Here is a 21,601-nt window from a genome sequence, read left to right as displayed (position 1 = left end):
CATTTCTGCTCATTGCTCAATTCTCAAGGTAATAAATATTACAAAGCTATTAACTTATGTTTTTAATCTCATATTGTATCTGAATTATAATTCCACTTACCTAAATTAATGGTAGAATTGAAACTACTAATGCATAGGTTCACCGGATAAAGGTTTGTTTTGGGTATTTTATTTGTTTTTAATTTTCCTTTTTTGGGCCGACAAGACACCTCATCAAATAAAAGTACGTGTCATTACAGCCTGACTACCTGAGTTCAGGTCCCTCATGGTAGAAGGAAAGCATAAACTCCCTCAAGTTGTCCTCTAACCTCAATACTCTGACACCATGGAATATATTCCCCCCCCCTCATCCCTCACTAAAAAAATAATTTCTCCCTTTTAGTTTTAAAGAATCGGATTAAATTAAATATAAGCTTGTATTGCACTGTGATGCAGTCACTGCTGTGTTTACTGCTAATTTACATATTGATTTTAAAATATTAATAAACTGTATTTTATGGGCAGTTTTATTTCATAGCAGCAGTGAAGTATAGAGAGTTCCATATGTGCTCAACACCTACACATACGTAGCCTTCCCAGTGTCAGCACCCTACATTCAGTTGGGCGTAGATTTTTTAGCTGGTAAATGTTCATTGACACATGATAGCCCCAAATCCAAAATTTGCATTAGGGTTTACTCTTCCTGTTACATATGATGTGGCTATTAACAAGTAGATGATATGTGTCTGCCATTGTAATATATAGAGTAGTTCATTGCCCTAAACTGAATCAGTCTGTGCTCTGGTGCTCATGTCTACTTCCTCACTAAGCCTTGCCACCACTGGTTTTGTTTTGTTTTGTTTTTTTTTTAACTGTCTCCATGGTTTAATTAACTACTTCATATTTTATCGGTAAAAAAAAAAATCACATAATTTTGAGGTCCTATGCAAAAATGTTCAAATGTTATGTTCAACTTGAAATCAGAAAACACTAAAACCAATTTCCTTGAAACTTTTCAGATGGATTTTATAGACAGGTGAATCAGATCAGCGGAGCTCACAATACTGCAGACAAGCAAACCCCTTCCAAACCAAAGAAGAAACAAAATTCCAAAGGACTTGCTCCTTCTGTGGTAAGGTTTTAGAGAAGTACACATATAAATAGGGTTTGTTGGTGTATTTGCTTGTTTTTGAACAAGCTCTCCATGTGTGCTTAGGCTGGCCTGGAATACTAGGTACGTGGCTTCAGTGGCATAGCATTCACCCAGTACAGTTCTGAAGTAGCAACAAAAATAATGTTATGGTTGGGGGTCACCATAACATGAGGAGCGGTGTTAAAGGGTCACAGCATTAGGAAGGTTAGGAACCACTGCTCTGAAACAACGGTTAAAAAAGAAAAACTGAGTCATTACTAACTACTTAAACATCTTAGATAATTACAAGATCTTTTCCTAATCTTGAAGAATGTAGGTTCAGCGCTTAATAGACCAGAGGAAAGTGAATAAACTGTCATACTTTGAAAACGTTTTATCGCAACAGGAGAGAGACCTTTGATCTTCAGAACTAACAAATAGGCTGACTAGCATTGTATTGCTTCAGCCACACACCCCAGAACCCGTCCTCTAGTCTGCTCATACATGGCACTCCTGCTCCCTGCAGAGTATGTAGGTCTGATCTCTTCCCCAGTTTTTTGAGGATGGCCAGCAGCTCTGTTATTTACTCTTGAGATACCTGATACCTGGGTCTTCCTGCTGTGGGATGGTCTGTATGTCAAGTGTGTTGCTGATTGGTCAATAAATAAATCACTGATTGGCCAGTGGCCAGGCAGGAAGTATAGGCGGGACAAGGAGGAGAATAAAGCTGGGAAGTGGAAGGCTGAGTCAGAGACACTGCCAACCGCCATGATGAGAAATAGCATGTGAAGATGCCGGTAAGCCATGAGCTACGTGGCAAGGTATAGATTTATAGAAATGGATTAATTTAAGCTGTTAGAACAGTTAGCAAGAAGCCTGCCACGGCCATACAGTTTGTAACCAATATAAGTCTCTGTGTTTACTTGGTCGGGTCTGAGCGGCTGTGGGACTGGCAGGTGAGAGAGATTTGTCCTGACTGTGGGCCAGGCAGGAAAACTCTAGCTACATCTTCCTAATTTCCTGGGTGTAGCCTAGTGAGGGTGAATCATAGTTACTCAGTAGCTGATGGTATTGGGATGGGGGAACTGCCATGCTTGTGGAAAGTGAGTGGATGCTTCTTACAGCATTCAGGGCAGCTACAGGCATGTGGGAAGTCAATTTTCAGCTCTTAGCATTCATTGATTGCCTGTAGTTCTTTGGGGGGGGGGCGCCCTGTGAGATTTCCCCTTTCCATGTTAGCATGTCTATTTGTGTTGTACTTTGGGTCTTGTTTAGGCAGCCATATTGTTAAGGTATCATCTGTGAAGCTTCCTGACATTTCTAGAAGACACAATCTCACAGCAGGTTCAGAAAAGCTAGTTTTAAGTACCTTGTTTTCTTACTGGTAAAGGCTGTGATGACCAAAACAGAATTTCCTTCTTTTTCTCTGTTGTGCTCTTAGGATTCCCAACAGAGTGTTACTGTGGTCCTCTTTCAGGATGAGAACACGTTAGTCTCAGCAGGAGCTGTGGATGGGTAAAGACTTTATTTCTTCTACTTTTTCCCCAGTGCCTTTGTAGAGCTACCGTAGCACCCAATCTCGTTCCACATGGTTGCTGTAGCTGGGAAGAAGTTTACAGGTCACAGTGGGAAATAAACAGCTAGAACTCCTCAAATAATTGAGATAATACATGTACTTGGCACATGTCTAGCACATAGGAACAATATTTGCTGCTGCAGGGTCGGAACTTGCTTGCTTTTTAATAGTACAGTTAGGGCCTAAATGCTTCTGTATACTTGTTATCTATGATAGATCTAAATTTTGATGGCCAAGTAAGTCTGTGGTGCTTATTCATATATTCTTTTTCTACCGAGTATTGTAGAAAATAGATTATTTACGTGCAGGTACTCTTTAAAATGTTCATTTTTGCCTATTATATTTCCAGATGCATTGTATTCGAGTTTTGTTGTTTTGGTTTTGGTTTTGGTTTTAGTTTTTCTAGACAGGTTTTCTCTATGTAGTCCTGGCACTTGCTTTGTAGACCAGGATGGCCTTGAACTCAGAGAGATCTGCCTGCCTCTGTCTCCTGAGTGCTGGGATTAAAGGTGTATACCGCCACCTGGTTCATTCAAGTTTTTTATTTAAACAATGACTTACTAATTAGGATTTCTATTGTTTTCTGTGGGAGTAAAATTCTTATATGAACCAAGTTCTCGAGCAAGAATGGGGAGTTAACGAAAAGTTACTACTGTTTGTGAATGACTATGAAAGTTTGCTCCATTTATTTCTAATGATGCTGCCATTTTATGACAAGTGTGTAGTTTCAGATTACCCACAAAGTAGAAGTAAGGATTAAGACAATTATCTCAATAGGTGAAATGAAAAAAATATTTTTCCCCTTCCACAGGAAAAAGTGTTTAGTTAAGGAGTTATGATAGAAATAAAGCATAGGGGTATGTGCCCTGCATTTCAGGGGATATGTGCAGAGAGTTAGACTTAGGAAGTTTTTTTTTTCTAAAAGAACAATGGAACATCCACTATCGGCATCTAACCTCCATCTTCCTTTTCCCGATACCCTGGAGTAAGTGCCAGTGACTCATCACTGGGTCAGATCACATCTGTTTCCGTTTTTGTATGAACTATAAGCTTGACATTGGAAACAATAGTATGAAATAGCTAAATTGAATTCCCAATGAGATAGCCTCAGTGTAACTGGGCATTGTGCCAGAGGAGATAGATTAAAAGTCATTTCACACTCATATAAGTAAAATTGTTGGAATAAGTCTAGACCAGAGGTTCTCAACCTGTGGGCTGTGAGCCCTTTGACCCTTTCATGGGGCTTATCTAAGACTATTTGCATATCAGATAGTTACATTATGGTTCATACCATTAGCAAAACCACAGGAAGTAGCACCGAAAATCATTTTATGATGGGGGGGGGGGGTCACCACAACGTGAAGAACTGTCACAGCATTGGGAAGGTTGAGAACCACTGGTCTAGACGATTTATAAAATACTTATCTTGGTTTTTAGGATAATCAAGGTATGGGATTTACGCAAGAATTATACTGCTTATCGACAAGAACCCATAGCATCCAAGTCTTTCCTGTACCCAGGTACCAGCACTCGAAAACTAGGTAAGCCTTTGATTTGTCTGTAGGATTTTGGGAGTAAAATGTGAATTTCAATTAAGGAAAAATTGCTTTAATACCAGGTTAATTTTCAGCAGAGACTTGAGAGACAAAGTATATGGTTGTAAAGATAAAATCTCAATATAGTTTTGATTTCTATATGTTTTAGAAGCAGTTATCTTTTTTATGTTAAATTTTTTTATTTTATAATTTAATTTTCCATATCAGCCATGGATTCTCTTGTCCTCCCCGCTCCCGTCCCTTCCCCTTCCTTCCAGCCCCCCCCCCCCCCCATTCCCATCTCCTCCAGGGCAGAGACTTCCCCTGGGGATTGAGTTTAACCTGGTAGATTCAGTTCAGGCAGGTCCAGGCCCCTCCTCCCAGGCTGAGCTAAGTGTCCCTGCATAAGCCTCAGGTTCCAAACAGCCAGCTCATGCACTGAGGACAGGTCCTGGTCCCACTGCCTGGATGCCTCCCAAACAGATCAAGCCAATCAACTGTCTCACCTATTCAGAGGGCCTGATCGAGTTGGGGGCAGAAGCAGTTATCTTATGGCATGAACTGTTTTGTTCCCACAGTTTAACCTCATTGATCGTCTGTTAACTTTTTCCAGGTTATTCAAGTTTGGTTTTAGATTCTACTGCCTCTACTTTATTTGCCAACTGCACAGATGACAACATCTATATGTTCAATATGACTGGCTTAAAGACTTCTCCAGGTAAGATATTAGTCATTCAAATTCTCTTAAAGGAAACTAATGCTTGCTCTTTTGCTAATGAAAATTCAGTAGTGGTTTTCATTTTTTGTTTTGTTTTCCTAAAATAAACATTAGCCACATGAGGGAGGACTCTGCCATCTTTATTTAGTTCCTGTGGCGTTTCATGAGTGTATGTTCCTGTGACCATTCCATAAGTAAACAGACTCCTACTCTCCTGAAGCCATTTGGACTATGTTTAGGGTTATCATTAAGGTTTACTTATTTTATATGTATGAGTTTTTGCTTGCATGTATATATACCAATACATGCCTAGTGTCTGTGGACGTTGGAAGAGGGTATCAGATCCCCTAGAACTGAAGTTATAAATGGTTATAGCCACCAAATGGGTGCTGGGAATCAAACCGGGGTCCTTTGTAAGAACCAGTGTTGTAAACCACTGAGCGTTCTCTCCAGCTCCTAAGATTATCTTGATTTTCTGTTTAATAAGCTTGCAGAATAAAGAAAACTGTTCTCAACTTTTTGTCCTGTTAAAATTAGAGGATTGAGTTTTACAGACTTCCCTGATAGTTTTCACCTTTTCAATGTTGGATGAAGACCATTTATCTCCTGAGGTGTTTTCTTCCCTAACATACCTTTTTCTTTTCTCTCAAGAATATAAAATTAGGGGGCCAGGGTTAGTGAAGAGATGACTTGGTAGTTAAGAGCAATTGTTGCTTTTGCGGAGTTCCCAAGTTCAATTCCCAGTACACACATGATAGCTCACATCTGTCTTAACTCCAGTTCAAGTCATCAGAGATGCCCCCTTCTGGCTTGTGTGTAGGATACTAGGCATGTTCAAGGTACACAACCATGCAAGCCAAACATTCATACACATAAAAAGAAAATAAGTAAATTTTTAAAAGACTGTAACAGTAGAATCTGAGACTAGTCTCGAAATTGGTGAGCTCCAGGTTCAGTGAGAGACTTGTCTAAGGGTGGGAGTGGAGTCATGGTGAAGAGAAGACATTGATATCATTGACTTGGCCTCCACCCAGTCAATGTATATACAGCACACAGGGTACACATACAAGAGAAAACCTAATCCTGGTTCATTATCAGGTGTGTGCCACTTTTTTATGTGTATTTCCTATAGTGTAGCACAAAAAGGGTCTTGACTGCAGTTTGCCATTCTGCCATTAAACACTTGCTAATAATTTAGTAACCTTTTTCTGCCCTTTTGAAATTGTTCTCGTGGATAGATTAGTTTTTTAGAATGCTAGCCAGGTGTGGTGGCGCATGCTTTTAGTCCCAGCACTCAGGTGGTAGAGGTAGGTAGATCTCTGTGAGTTTGAGGACAGGCAGAGCTGCATAATAAAGAGACTCTGTCTCAAAAAAATTAAGTGTGTGTGTATGTCTGAGAGAGAATGTATTAAATGTGTGAATAAAAAGCATCTGGTAATTACTTGCCTTTTCAAGACTTTGGGAAGGATGGGGACTTCATGTTTGAGTGATATTTTTTTTTATTCATAATATTGTATTGTACTAAGTAATAGTTATATCCTATGCCCAGTTCAGCATCAAAAAAACTAAACTGAAGTCAGGAATAGTAGCAAATGCTTATAATCCCAGTGTTTTGGGACACTAAGGCAGGAGGACCAGGAGTTCAAGGCCACATAATGAGATTCTGTCTCCAACTCAAAACAACAACAAAATCAAAGTGAACTAATTATAATTAAAGCTATTGGAGGATTTTAGGAGAATTTTTACCATATTTGAAACATTTGGAATGTGCTTCATGCCAGCTTTTCCTAAACCAGCAGAGGGCAATAAAAACAGGGTTAGTGGGAAATTCAATTTATAATTTTCCATTCATAGTTCAGCACAGAAAATGAATAATTTCAGTTTCAGAGCAGTGTTCAGAGTGAAGGAACCTCTTTAATTATGTAGGTCTTTGTCATAGTGAGAGTTTTGTTGGTTTCAGTATTACTATTGTTTTTTGTTTTTTGAGACAGTTTCACAGTGTAGCCCTGGCTTTCCTAGAACTCAATCTGTATGTAGACCAGGCTGGCCTCAAACTCAGAGATCTGCCTTCTGCCTCCTGAGTGCAAAAGGCATGTGCCACCAACACCCAGGTATCATAGTGAGTTTATAATATATCTATCTAAATTGATTTGTGCTGAACTTCATTTTTATAGTAAAAGAATCTGCTGCAGAAAATATTTCATAGGAAGGGTTTTTATTTTTAAGTGTGTATGAGTGTTGTGTCTGTGTGTACACCACAGAATTCTAGACAATTATGAGCCTTGTTGGTGGTGCTGGGAATTGAACCTGGGTCCTCTGGAAGAGCAGTCAGTGCTCTTAACTCTTGAGCCATCTCTGCAAAACCATTTTGGTTTTGTTTTTCTTTAAAAGGCGTAAATACAAAGTTTTTTTTTCCAGTCTCTTTTAAAAATAGAATGGATTTCTGTGAGCACTTTAATCAAAAGTCACTAACATTCCTACTGCTACCTTGTTTCTGTTAAGCATTCGATTTCTTTTCTCTCTGCTTTATCTTAAAATTCTCTGGTAACTGAACTTTCTTCTTTAAATTTTCTGTAGTGTTCTGATGCCAGCAGTCTCAAGAGCACATTGTACAAGATACGGTTATTTGCTCTTTCTGAATGAATAGGGAGAAACCTAACCCAAACTGAGTGGCTTACAGATGAACATACATTGTACCCCTCTAGGTCCATTTATCATTCAACTTGTTAAAAGAGTTAAATTTCAAGAAACAAAAAGAAACCTCTGTATCTCAACCAGAATTCAAATTCTTTACACTCATTTTTACCTTTTTGTGCAGCAAATATTTGGAGTTTAATTAACAAATATTTATTCTGTTTAAAGTACTAAGGTCTAGAAAGAAGTGAGATGTACCCTCAATTCACAGTCAGTGGAGAAATAAGAACAATGTGTTACCAATGGAGAAAATCCGCATACAGGATGAGGGTAGGGGCATGGTCTGCATTTACTATAGGATTAGACATCCTGCATTTGATATTGTTATGTGACGTTTGTTTACTTCCATACCAAATAGATTGTGTTGAATTCACTAGATTGGGTCTAACACAAGCCTCATTTTTAGGTTGTGTTTTGTTTTATTCTGTTTTTAGCACTTAGCTCCCTATTATTTGGTAGCAAGTTAGAGCAGTGATAACACTTGTATGATTTGTGTGTGAATGTCGTTTGCATTCATTGGAACACTGGAAATGATAAGAGCTAAGTAACTTGGTTTTCTCCTCTGGCAGTGGCTGTCTTCAGTGGACACCAGAACTCGACCTTTTATGTAAAATCAAGTCTTAGTCCAGATGACCAGTTTTTAATCAGTGGTTCAAGCGATGAGGCTGCCTACATTTGGAAGGTAAGCTGTCAGCTCCCCACAAATAGAAGGGTTTTTCCAATATGAGGTGTGCTTGCTACAAGCACACAGTGCTGGCTTTTTGCACCAAGTGTTTGCAAGGTTACACCTTGCTTTGCACTTCCTTTTATGAATATCATGTATAAAAAACAGTGTCATTCTGTGTCCTGCTTCACAGATTGTTGGGAGATGGTGAGTTCTGGAGAGTGATTAGAACCTTCAACACTGTCTTGCTTCTTAAATTATGGCACTGCCCATTCTGCTCCATAGTATCAGACTCTTCCTTAGGTGCCAGTCCTTCCACAGAGCTGCAATGAAAACTTCCAGTATAATAACTGTATTCCTTCTTTAGCAAATATTTTAAGACAGTTAATAATATTATTTAATATTTTCTTATTTTATAGATTGTCCATTTCTGTTTATTAAGTGAATGTATAAGTCTTAAAACCCACATTTTATATATCCATATTCTAAAGCCATAAGCCAAGAAACTTAAATGATTTATTTATTTATTTATTTATTTATTTGGTTTTACGAGACAGGGTTTCTCTGTGTAGCTTTGCACCTTTCCTGGAACTCGCTTTGTAGACCAGGCTGGCCTCGAACTCACAGAGATCCACCTGCCTCTACCTCCCGAGTGCTGGGATTAAAGGCGTGCACCACCACTGCCTGGCCTTAAATGATATTAATAGAAAGAAGTACTAGAGAAAATGCAAAAGAATGAAATACCTGGAGTTGCAAAAATAACATGCTCCCCACTGACAGCTTTTAGTGACAGTCTCCTCGGTGGTCACAAGATGGAGGTGCCGTTCTAGCCAAGGCACTTAAGTTGGGCCCCTCTCTGATGTACATGTTTCTTCATTGGAGTTTTAAATGAAAATCTTCTTATGGGTATATACTTGAGACTCGCATCTTACAAAAATAGCTTTTACCTGCTTTCTTTACTCCTTCTGGAGTTTTTAGACTGTCACTTCTCTCTTGTATTTAAAATTCTGAGTTTCAAAGTTTTATTCTTTGGGTTTTCTGTTTCTTCTCCCCTCGCTGTCTTCCTACTGTTATTTCTCTGCTTTAACTCTAAACTTAGTTACAGAATTATACTCATTCCACAAGTCTGTGGCATTTGAGGTTTCTTTCTTGAAAGAAAACACCAACTGAAATTTTAGACATATCAGATAACATAATAGAATGGCTAATTCCATAAAGTATGCGTGATTATGTATATAACCAAATATATACATATAAATTTTGCCAATTCTTAAAGTTTCTCTAGCACAGGATCTTTTTAAAATTTTATGTTTGGTGGTGTTTCTAGCCCATTCTTAGAGATCTCATCTATGGCCACCAAGTATATGGGTGACCCTAACTGAATTTCCAGGCTTAGTTCCGTGTCACCCTGAATGACGTGGTTTAGACAGGATGTTCTCCTGCCTGTCCACACATAGCTCAGTGTGCAGGCCCTGATATTTGAGATCTTGGCAAGTTTACTGCTCCTAAAATTGAATTTGCCCAGTGAGATGGCTCAGTTTCTCTTTTCTATTTATTAAAGGAGGAGGAGTTTAAATGGGATTCCATGCAAGTTGGGTATCTTTTTAATTCTGTGTCACCTCTAATGAGTTAGATTAGGCTTTTATATTGACTCTGTTCTGTGCTAAAGCCCTCACATAAGGAAAGAACAAAAGAAAGGAGTTTTGTATCTTCTGGCAAAAGAGAATGGCCTTTTGTAGAGTCCTCGCTCCTTCTCATGAAAAGAGAAATGTGTTAATTTCCTACCCCTTGTCCCACCCGTGTTTCACCACCCTTCCCTGTCTGTTTCTGATACAGCCCCTGAATAGTATTGAAGTAGTTATAAATAAACTGATTTGGCACGGCCATTCTACCGCTGACTGGCGGAACACTGAGCCTGACACTTTAGGAAGTGTAAATGATCTCATGGCAAAAATAAAGATTAGATTTGGTTTCCAATTGGGCAGAGTAAGGAGATTTTGTGAGGAAAAGTGCTGATGGATTTTTTTTTTTTTTTTTTTGTATGCTTAAGTACTCAAAATGCTTTATGAGGTCTAAAGGTTAGAGCCATTTACTTTAAGAGGTGCCTTTTAATTTTAACTTTGGGGTCCCTGTGTCTTAAACATTCTATTAAAAGTAGAATATATAAAAGAGGACAGTTTTCTGTATTGACCACCCCAAAATGTTTAGGTTTTTTTTTTTTTAACTTTAAGAGTATCCTTCTGCTTGGTGGTGGTGGTGGTGGTGCTGGTGGTGGTGGTGCTGGTGGTGGTGGTGCTGGTGGTGGTGGTGCTGGTGGTGGTGGTGGTGGTGCTGGTGGTGGTGGTGCTGGTGGTGGTGGTGCTGGTGGTGGTGACGGTGACGGTGACGGTGACACACGCCTTTAATGCCAGCACTCAGGAGACAGAGGCAGACAGATCTCTGAGTTCAAGGCCAGCCTGGTCTACAGATCGAGTTCCAAAGCTACACAAATAAACCCTGTCTTAAAAAACCAAAAATAAAAAGAGTGTCCTTCCTACTCAAAATGGAAGCTTTTTAAAATTAAATCAAATAATTATAGTAATGATTTTTATACTAAATTGCTGTTAAAAATGAATTTAAAGCCATCTGAGTTTCATGAGGAAAAAATTCATCTTATTTAAAGAAGTCAAAGTATTGTATCTAAGATATTCCTTAGCCCTTGTTGCCAAAGTTCACAAAAAACTTAACCAGCAATTGGCTTCTATCCTTTCTCCTTTTTATTAAAACAGAATTTAGGGGTTAGATATAGTTGTGCACACCTGTAATTGCAGCACCTAGGAATTAGACACAGGAGGATCTCGAGTTTGAGGTGAGCCTGGCAGGGCAAGACTGTATTTACAAGAAAATACAGAGATCTACTTAAGAGTTGAGAGTACAGTACATTGCTAGCGTGCTTGCCTAGCATGAGGGAGATCCTGCTATTTACAAGAAAATACAAAGATCTACTTAAGAGTTGAGAGTACAGTACAGTGTTAGCGTGTTTGCCTAGCATGAGGGAGATCCTGCATTTGATTCCCTAGCATCACCAAATAGTATTTCAAACGTACAATCAGCATGATCACTGTTGTACAACCTTCTCCACTATCTAATTCCTGAATGTCACACCAGGAGGAAACCACATTATCCTGCAAATATGTCTTCATAGCCACCCCCCTAACAATTTCCATATTGTCCTCTCTGGATTTTTGTCTGTTTGAGACATTTCATATAAACAGTATCACATAATATATGGCACTTTGTTTCTGACCTTCATTTAGTATATTATCCAGGCTCGGGCATGTTGCACAGTACTTTATTACTTCCAAATGCTGAAGAATATTCTATTTTACAGACAAGCCGTAAGACTTTAATATCTTTGTATCTACAGTTAGGTTCTCCTAGATACTATGATACAGAACTAAAGAATGGGCAGGGTCACAGGATGGCAGGAAGAAGTGATGTTTACCAGAGGTGTTCACAGGGGTGTGAGGATTTCCTCTCCCTTTAATCTGTTTGTCTTGAGTAAAGAGAAACTTAATGGACCAGGGTCATCACAAACAGAAAGGAAAATTCCTGACTGCTGGGAGAGTAAGAAACTATCTTTTAAAAGTCCTTTCTAAAGTATATTTTTTGAATGAATGACTCACGATCTATGGCATTGTAGGACTAGACAATGACATCTATGTTGATTAGGGGAAAGCTACCTTATCTGTTAATACATTAAACTTTAACTTAACAAGGCATATTAAGCTCTGTCCTTTGTTTTTGCCATTTTATCATTGCACGTTTGCCAGGTAGAGGTAAGGGTGCTAATGATTGAGTTAGATAACCTCATGAATCCATATCAAGTCTCTTAGCTCTAATTTGAGGACTCTGTTCAGTTGACTTAGTCACTGTCACAAATATTCTTTCTCAAGTTGCCTCCACTTCATGCAAATGATCCATGATTCAGAGCCCTAGGAAAATAGAGAATGCGTTCTCCAAGCTCCTTGCTCTTCAAATACATGTACTAATAACAGCAATGTAAGCTGATACTCCTTGTGCTGGGGTTTCTGTGTGCTGTGAAAGGTATTGATAGCTCTGGAACAAATTGGCTGTACAATGCTATCAAGTGCCTGTCACTGGAGGCATCCAGTGATGGAAAAATAGGATTCTTAGTGATATGCACAGACTTCAATCTGACCTCTTATGTCTCTCCAAATTGAAGATTATTCCATTCAGAATGAAAGGACAGTACTTTGGATTTTGGTCATAGTTAGCATGTTTTGCTTTGGGGGGGCGGGGAGCTGACCTCTTATTCTAAAAGAGCTGGTTGCCCATTTCAGGTACTTTCAGGATTCAATTGATTTAATATTCCTGGAAGTAGCTGACTATAGATCTGGACGTGTCCATGCAGTATAAAAACAGGACTGGATTGAAGAGCAGTACCTGGAACAGAACCTCAGCTCAGAAAGCTCAGTGGCTGAGGGATAGTGCCAGCATTGCATTTTAGTTGAAATAAGAGCTGTCCTGTGTTTAGACCCATAGTCTTGATTGACTTTGACTGTTGAACTAGATAGCTCTACCTTTGTTGACAACCCTAAAGCCCTGAGATGTAGTTAAGGAAGTTCCAGACCTCTGTGGGGACTAACACTGTTCTGCTGACTTGTTTTCTCTGGTTTGGCCAGGTTTCCATGCCCTGGCATCCTCCTACTGTGCTCCTGGGTCATTCTCAAGAAGTCACGTCTGTGTGCTGGTGTCCATCGGACTTCACCAAGGTTTGTGGATGGATCTCCATAACTGGTTTTAAAAAGTGAATCCTAGATTTGTACATTTACTCCGGGGTAATAAAGACTTTTATGTTTAGACATTTAAAAGAATCCAGGCCGGGCGGTGGTGTCACATGCCTTTAGTCCCAGCAATCGAGAGGCAGACCAGGTGGATTTCTGTGAGTTTGAGGCCAGCCTGGTCTACAGAGTGAGATCCAGGACGGGCACCAAAACTACACAGAGAAACCTGTCTCAAAACGAAAGAAAAAAAAAAAAAGAATCCAGGATGTGCATGATACATATATACGCACAGTTTTTCCCCTGCTTTTTTCACCAATATGAGAAATTATATACTGAAGGAGTAAAGTTGGAGTTATAGTTCACTAAGTCATTCTTTTCTTAAATATAGAATGAAATTTTGAACTGAAGATTCATCTTAAAATCGGAAGTGAAGGTCTAGAGAGGTGGCTCAGCTTAAAGAGGACCCGGGTTTGGTTCCTAGCATCCACATCAGCATCAGGTGGCTCATAGCCACCCGTAACTCCAGCTCCAGGGGGAAGCGGTGCATCTGTCCTCCATGTGTACCTGCTCTCACAAGCTCACGCGCGTGCGCGCACACACACACACACACCAAAAACCACACAGCTTAAAATGCAAAAATGTTTTTAAAAATGTAAAAAGGCTAGAAATAGAAGCTATGTTTGTATGTAGGAAGTTTTGTTGCTTGTCTTGTTTTTGACTTTAGCTGTTTTCTGAACTTCCAAAAACTTTACCTAGTGCATTGGCGTACTAATGGCATTTCAGAATTGCTCTAGATTCCTCATAGGGTTTGTCTGTATCCCTATTACATTTCTTTAGCTTCATGAAAGTTCTTTTTTTTTTTTGGTTTTTCGAGACAGAGTTTCTCTGTGTAGCTTTGCGCCTTTCCTGGAACTCACTTGGTAGTCCAGGCTGGCCTCGAACTCACAGAGATCCGCCTGGCTCTGCCTCCTGAGTGCTGGGATTAAAGGCGTGCGCCACCACCGCCCGGCCGAAAGTTCTTTTTTATAAGTGTGCATAGGAACAAGTTTCATTATGACACTTTCATGTACTAAAAAAAAAAAGCATTGTTCTTGCTCATACAGACCTTTCTTAAACTTATTACTGTAGTTGTCTATAATCACATCCTAGTGACATTCTTTCTGAAATTCCATGTAATTTCTATTGGAATGCCTGCTTTTTACACAGGTTATCAGATACCATTGCATTCTGTTTGTTCAGGTTTTGGGGGATGTTTTTTGTTTTTACTTTTGTGGATTTTTGGGTTTTTTTTGAGAGAGAGAACATGCAGCTCAGAGCTTTGAACTCACTGTCTTCCTGCCCTGCCCTAGTCTCCCAGGTGCTAGGGTTGCAGGTGCTTATCACTGTGCCCAGCTTTCAAGGGATTTTAAATAAGATAAAGAACATAAAAGCCAGGTGGTGGTAACACGCACCTTTAATCCCAGCACTCTGGAGGCAGAGGCAGGCGGACCCCTGAGTTCAAGGCCAGCCTGGTCTACAGAATGAGTTTCAGGACAGCAAGGACTGTTACACAGAGAAATCCTGATATGAAAAAAAAACAAAACAGCCGGGGCGGTGGTGGCTCACGCCTTTAATCCCAGCACTCGGGAGGCAGAGGCAGGTGGATCTCTGAGTTCGAGGCCAGCCTAGACTACAGAGTGAGTTCCAGGAAAGGCACAAAGCTACACAGAGAGACCCCGTCTCGGGGGGAAAAAAAAAAAGACCATATGTATAATAGATGCCTGTAAGTGTAATTGTTGTCACTATAGCACTTGTGGGGTTCCAATAGTTTTCGTTGAGAAGTAAAGTGTGTGTATCTTCTTTTGGCCTCCCAGTAAGGGAAGGAAAATGTTGCCAGTCTCTTGGGGGCCACGACTTAAAAGAACATGTGTTCTTTTTCCTTTCTGTTTAGTGACTGAAATAGAGAAATTATATAAACAAATGCTGGGGAACAGCTCTGGCATCAGTGGTCATTTGCCTCTAGCTCTTCAAGCTGGGCTTTCTCAGCCATAAAAGGCTTGGGACCAAGATCAGGAATGGTCGGATATTTTTAAAGGGGCAAAGGTTATTTTTAACTTCTTTCAGCCTAGTGAACTTTTGTTTTCATAGATTACTCCTTTACCTATGAAAAAGCATCTCTAAGAAATGGGTTTATTGTACTTGTCATGGCCTGCTGGAGTTACAGGCTAAGTCTGATCTGGGAATGTTCTCATTGCTTTAGCAATAAGAAAAAGCTTGCAGAATTTAGAAGAAAATTATAAAAATTGAATAGTAATGATATGTACTAATTGATCATTTCACAGAAAGAGAATAAAAGGGAATCTTAATTACATATAGTTATATAAAAAGTGTAAACACGTGCCTGGCTTCTTCAGGGACCAAAAGGAAATGGGCCTGTAATTGTAAAGCTATAGGTTATTGATAGTGTGCTGGAGAGAGCCCTTTGCTGTTCTTTCAGAGGACCCAAATTCAGTGCCCTGCACACACAACCACCTTCATTCTCATAGGATATGATGGTCTTTTCTGTTCTCTGCTGGCACACACATGTGTGCAGGCAAAACACACATAAAGATAATTTTTAAAAAAAAATGAATTACTGGTAATAAGTTTCTCAGTAGAAAATGTATTTTAAAAAAGAAAATGAAGTTTGCATCATGGTAAAGCTAGAATGATTCTCTAAAACAAGGAATGAAAGTAGATGATCTTTCAGATACCATCTGTGTTACGTTGTAGCAGACAAAATAAGTCACCATTCATGAGCCCTTAGGGCACAATTCCTTTTGATTTGTTGTGACTCTTTGAAACTTCACCGTTCTTTTCCTGGTTCTTAGATTGCTACCTGCTCTGATGATAATACACTAAAAATCTGGCGCTTGAATAGAGGTCTAGAGGAGAAACCAGGAGGCGATAAACATTCCATAGTGGGTTGGACCTCTCAGAAGAAAAAAGAGGCGAAAGCTGGCCTAGGTAAGGATAACGTGCATTTTCCAAGGTTTTCTTGGTTTTGTTAGTTGAGTCCTACTCTGTATATGGGAGGCTAGATTTGCCCTTGTTTTGTAATATTTTTAAAGAAAAGCACCATCTTGGCATTTCTTAAAGAGAACTGCCTTCTAACTGACCAGTACTTTGTTTGCCATGTATGAAAGGACTCCAGTACAGTAATGAATTTAGTCAGCAAATATCATGGACTGTCATGTGCTGTGTGCTCTTCTTAGTTTTGTTTAGCAATGCAGAAGACTCATCTCAGATATAAACATCTTACTCATGAGTGTCAATAAGTAAGCTAAAGAAGTAAAATACATCAAGTAACAGGAGGGGCTTATGGTAGCAGAAGAGAAGACTGGAAATGTGCTGTCATGTTTCTGTGATAGAGAGGTCTCACTGACTTAGGGAAGGGAAGCAATTGGTGAGCCATGTGGGTATTTGGAAGACTGCTCCAGGCAGACAGCATGGCACGGCTAAGGCACTCCAGCAGGAGTGCAGCTGGCATATTTTCTCTGCCTCCAGAAGGCCAGCGCTAGCACTGAGGCCCGTGAGGGGCAGCAGGAAAGTAGGAGTAGAAAATGAAGTTCATGCATGAAGGAAGTCAGTCATCAAAGCCTGTGTAGTGGCACATGCCTGTGATCCCAGCAGTCGGGAAAAGTAGGAGTTTGAGGCTAACCTGACCTTGCCTCAAGAAAACAAAAAGTAAAGCAAAAAATAACATATTTAACAAAGCTTAAAAATTGTTTAAATTCTGGGTATATTTATAAGAAAGTCCACAGAATATGCCAAAAGATCACATGTATGCTATAAGGGGGAATTTTTAAGGGTGATTTCTGGGTTTTTACTTGAGGCTACAGGATGGAGTTGTCTTAACTGAGATGGGAATTGCTACAGTTTGATTTTGATGGAACATGACATTATCTTACATCCAAAGGGAGGTGTCACAGAGGCAGTTAGGTGTTTAATTCTGAGATTTGGGGTGAATTATGATATAGGTAAAAATAGCTGTAGATAGAAAGGCAAATAGAGCAAAGGCCTGAGTTACTGGACACCACCATTGTTTCTTTCGAGGAGGAGGTGGTACCACAGACTTTGAACAGACACTGCCTGAGCAGGAGACCCAGCAGTGTTAGGCCTGGAAGCAGGGTCAACAAAGAAAATGACAGGTGTGACTTTGACCAGAGGATTCCAACATTAAAAAAAAAAAAGACCTATGAGCTAACCTTTGGCTTGGCAGTTTGGAGCTCATGGAACAAACAACTTGCTGGAGTTTGCCTCACTGGTCCATCAGGACAGTGGGGAAAGAACTTGAGACACTGGTTGCCACCACTTAGTTGAAGGGTTTTATTATAAAGGAAAGGAGAGCGGCTCAGGAGAAGACAGTGTTCAATTGTGTGGAATTTGCTATTTATCCTTTTTTCAAGTGAGAGTTGAAGGTTCCATGATGTGAAGTTGTAGTTAGAGCCAGCACTCAGGTGCCTTTAGTCCAGCCATAGAGCAGTGTAGGGGCTGATCCAGCACAGCTGGTGGAGTTCCCATGGAGGCTAGCCTTAGAGATGGGGTGATTTCTCCAAAGAGCACTGCCAAGTAACAGCCTGACCTAGGTACCAATGGCTGATGCGCTTGCCATTTGACCCTGGAAGCCAGCTTCTGGAACAGACTGGCTGCTGTTAACCACACTGCCATTTGAGAATTGTGTCATCTATCTGTTTTCCCAGTTCTAATTGATGTTTCAACCATTTATTTCTGTCCTGGGTTCAGGTAGTCTGTCTCTGACTTTTTTAATGCTAACTACAAGGCATACCCTTCTTCCCTCTGACCTGCTTTGCCCAACCAGCACCTGCTCTATTGCTTACTGTTCTGTAACTGCTTCAGTTGGAGATCTCACAGCACTGTTGAGGTTCTCAGTCTTGGCTAAGCATCAGAACCACTTGTGGAGCATTTAAAAAAATGTATCCATTGCTAGTCGTGGATTTTGTAAGTCTTGAGTGGAGGTCAAATGTTTGTGTTTTCATAAAACTCTAGGTAAGTCTGTTATGCAGCCAAGATTGAGATGCTCTGGTCTAGGCATTGAATGACAGGATGACTATTCTAATTACAAAGATAAGGAACTCTCCCTTGTTCAAGCTCAAGTGTTGTCAGCTGGTTAAACAGTAGGATAATTATTATCAATTTCTTAATGCTTCTGTCATCATCATATTGTTAAGTAGCTGTGAAATTTCACATTGCTTAATAATTCCTTACTAAACACTAAATTCTCATCCCCCTCCTCTGGGCTCACTAGCTAGCTTAGGAAGCAATTGCAAAAACTATATAGTAACTACTGTAAACATTTCTCCTGGCTATACTAGTGAAAGGCTCTGGGAACCCATGTCTTCTGTGACAGGGTAGCTGTGTTAGGAAAAGAGTATGAATATGCGGTTACCGGATCCTTGAAACATGGGGATTTTGCCTAGCAAGGAAGGGGCCAAAAATACACATGAACGGAGACAGAGGTATAAAAGGGCACAGGCTGTTGAGAAAAGCAGTGAGTTGTCCCCTGTTGCACGACCCTAAAGTAGTATGTGGAAGACTGGAAAGGTGGCGACCGAATGGCTAGCCTTTGAGTAGAAAGAAGCTGTAGGTTGAAGAGTAGTGCATCTGTAATTCTTCAAGAAGCTGTAGGTTGAAGAGTAGTGCATCTGTAATTCTTCAAGAAGCTGTAGGTTGAAGAGTAGTGCATCTGTAATTCTTCAAGAAGCTGTAGGTTGAAGAGTAGTGCATCTGTAATTCTTCAAGAAGCTGTAGGTTGAAGAGTAGTGCATCTGTAATTCTTCAAGAAGCTGTAGGTTGAAGAGTAGTGCATCTGTAATTCTTCAAGAAGCTGTAGGTTGAAGAGTAGTGCATCTGTAATTCTTCAAGAAGCTGTAGGTTGAAGAGTAGTGCATCTGTAATTCTTCAAGAAGCTGTAGGTTGAAGAGTAGTGCATCTGTAATTCTTCAAGAAGCCAGGGAGGGGGTGTTTTCAGGACGGGGATGTAGCTCCATGATTGGTAGATAGAGTCCTTGTCTAGTTTGTCCAGTTTACACAAAGCTCTGGGAGAGAGAAGGCTTTAGAGCAGTAGTTCAGTCCACCACCAGTGATCAGACTTCATACATGGTTTGTCGAAGACTGGTGATCCTAAGTGAAATAGAAAATAGTAGGTCATTAAATGTATTGGTAGTGTTGTGACACACACAGAGTGCAGTGCACCTGAGTCCTGAAAAACAGTTACAGAGAAAAAGAAGAACACGGTGCAGAACATGTGTGTGTAGACAGTGAGATCCATTCCTGCTTAGTTGGGTTTAAGCTACTACGCATATATCTTTGCGTGTGCTAATAAACACATGGGAAATTATGGCATGCACAATACACATGAAAGGAGAATGTTAAAGAGGGCTCTTTTTCCTTTATACTGTTGGGATTCTTTTCTGTAGGATTTTGTAGTTTATAATTAGTTACTACTTAAAAATAAAAAAGTAGTTTGCCCAGTTTTGGTAACCTTTACTGTCCACAAACTCTTCCCTTTGACCCCAGTATCATAACAGCCTGAAGAAAAAATTATACAGCTTTCTTAACCACTCAGCCATCTTCCAGTCCCTCCCCAGCTTTCCAATATTAGGATTCTGCTGGCCTTAAGTAGACACTTGCAGCATGTGGCTTGCAAGTATCAGAAACTTAGATAACTGTTCTTTACCTCTGTCTGTCCTGTACCTCAAACCCTCACTGGGACTTGGTATGTTCCTAGACATGCACTGTTTTAGGATGTCCTATGCAAATACACACATGGCTGTTTAAATGGAGGAAGTGACGACCTGAACTGAGCAGTACAGCCAGTGACAGCTTCTTTCTTCCTGCCATGACGGTATCCAAGCTCTGGAGCAGATGTGTGATGGCTATGACCAGAGTCCTTGTTTGTCAAAGCACATTATGACAGTGAAGTTTCCAGTTGTGACTTTACTGGAAGGACAAATTCACTTTAGCAAAGTCTAAGCACTTGCTTAAGGGAAAAAGTTGAAGGAGAGGTATTTATAAAATTCCTCTCCTGAGGGGGCTGGTGAGATGGCTCAGCGGTTAGGAGCACTGGCTGCTCTTCCAGATGGGCCCAGGTTCAATTCCCAGCACCCACATGACAGTTCACAACTGTCTATAACTCCCGTTCCAGGGGATTCAACACTCTCACATAGACATACACGCAGGGAAAACACCAATATACATAAAATACAAATAAATAAATTTAAAAAAAAATTCCTCTCCTGAGCTGTTGAGATGCCTTAGTGGTTAAAGATGCCTGCCATCAATCCTAACCTGAGTTTGTGCACATGGTAGGAGTTCCCACATTGATGCCCTCTGACTTGTGTGCATGCACTCTTGCATGTATGCATTAAACATTTAGAAAGTTATTTTTAGTTAAGAAAAACTGTTTCAAGGCAAGACTGCTAAAGTAGTGAAGAAGATAAGATAATAAACTAAGATTGCAAACTGTTCTTGCTTAGAGAAAGATTGTATTTCCTTTTTTTATTTTTAAGATTTTGTTTTAAATGAGTATTTTTGCCTGTATATGTGTGTACTACATTCATGCACTGCCTGAAGAGGCCAGAAGGAGGGGCGCTCTGGGAGTTCCAGGCAGTTGTGAGATGCTGTGTGGAGGCTCAGAACTGAACCCAAGTCCTCTACAAAAGCAGCCAGTGCTCCAAACCCTGAGCCATCTTCCCAGCTTAGATGACATTTTCTGTCAGTCCATTAAATTCACTTGTGTAGATCAATTCAGTAATTAAGACTGTTTGACCCGCCGGGCTGTGGTGGCACAAACCTTTAATCCCAGCACTTGAGAGGCAGAGGCAGGCAGACCACTGTGAGTTCGAGGCCAGACTGGTCTACAGAGTGAGTTCTAGGACAGACTCCAAAGCTGCACAGAGAAACCTTGTCTCCTCGAAAACAACAACAACAAAAAAGACTTTTTGACCCAGAATCTGTCAGTGGTTCTTTCTTGTTATTTAGTTTGGAAAGCTCAAAAGATAAGTGAAAAAATACAGTATTGGCTGTTAGAATTTGAGAGAGCAGAAGCAAAAAATTTGTAAGAATTTTCAGGAAATACTTGCTGTGTGTGGAATAAGGACACAGAGGAGACATGTCCACAGGCTTGATTGGCTTCACACAGAGCAGGAGTTGGATTCTGAGTGTTCTTTGACTTGTGGAAATTAGTAGCCATTTGTAAATTAAACTGGAAAGCCATTGAGGCCTGATAACCTCAATAGGATCACTTCTTGTAGGGATAAAATTTTTCACTTCACAGATATGAAAGGATGAGTTGGAGAGGGTTATGCCCAAGTCACATACTGAGTGGTTGTGCCAAGTTTTAGGTCTGTGTGTTTCTGTTTGAGAACCCTGTGAGGGCTTCTTTACCTTCAGATTAGTCGAGAGTGTTTACAGGAAAGGCATTGTTCCTTAGGACTGAAATACCATTAGTAACCTGCATTCCTGTTACAGTGCAC

At 40.2% G+C, this 21,601-nt stretch overlaps 1 protein-coding gene across 1 annotated transcript in view; it reads left to right on the top strand.

Moving 5' to 3' along the window:
- The window catches only part of Dtl (denticleless E3 ubiquitin protein ligase homolog), a 39,480-nt gene that overhangs the window by 11,671 nt on the left and 6,208 nt on the right, over nucleotides 1–21,601 (top strand). The window contains exons 7-13 of the mRNA XM_052738021.1: nucleotides 999–1,111; nucleotides 2,553–2,626; nucleotides 4,125–4,228; nucleotides 4,836–4,940; nucleotides 8,204–8,316; nucleotides 12,984–13,073; nucleotides 15,935–16,070. Coding sequence (XP_052593981.1) covers nucleotides 999–1,111; nucleotides 2,553–2,626; nucleotides 4,125–4,228; nucleotides 4,836–4,940; nucleotides 8,204–8,316; nucleotides 12,984–13,073; nucleotides 15,935–16,070 — 735 coding nt within the window. The remainder of the gene's footprint in view (nucleotides 1–998; nucleotides 1,112–2,552; nucleotides 2,627–4,124; nucleotides 4,229–4,835; nucleotides 4,941–8,203; nucleotides 8,317–12,983; nucleotides 13,074–15,934; nucleotides 16,071–21,601) is intronic.

This window comes from Peromyscus californicus, unplaced genomic scaffold, assembly GCF_007827085.1.
Source record: "Peromyscus californicus insignis strain IS unplaced genomic scaffold, ASM782708v3 Scaffold_14__1_contigs__length_90479793_seg_2, whole genome shotgun sequence".
In the NCBI taxonomy this organism is placed as follows: domain Eukaryota; kingdom Metazoa; phylum Chordata; class Mammalia; order Rodentia; family Cricetidae; genus Peromyscus; species Peromyscus californicus.
This window is presented reverse-complemented; position numbering and strand designations above follow the sequence as displayed.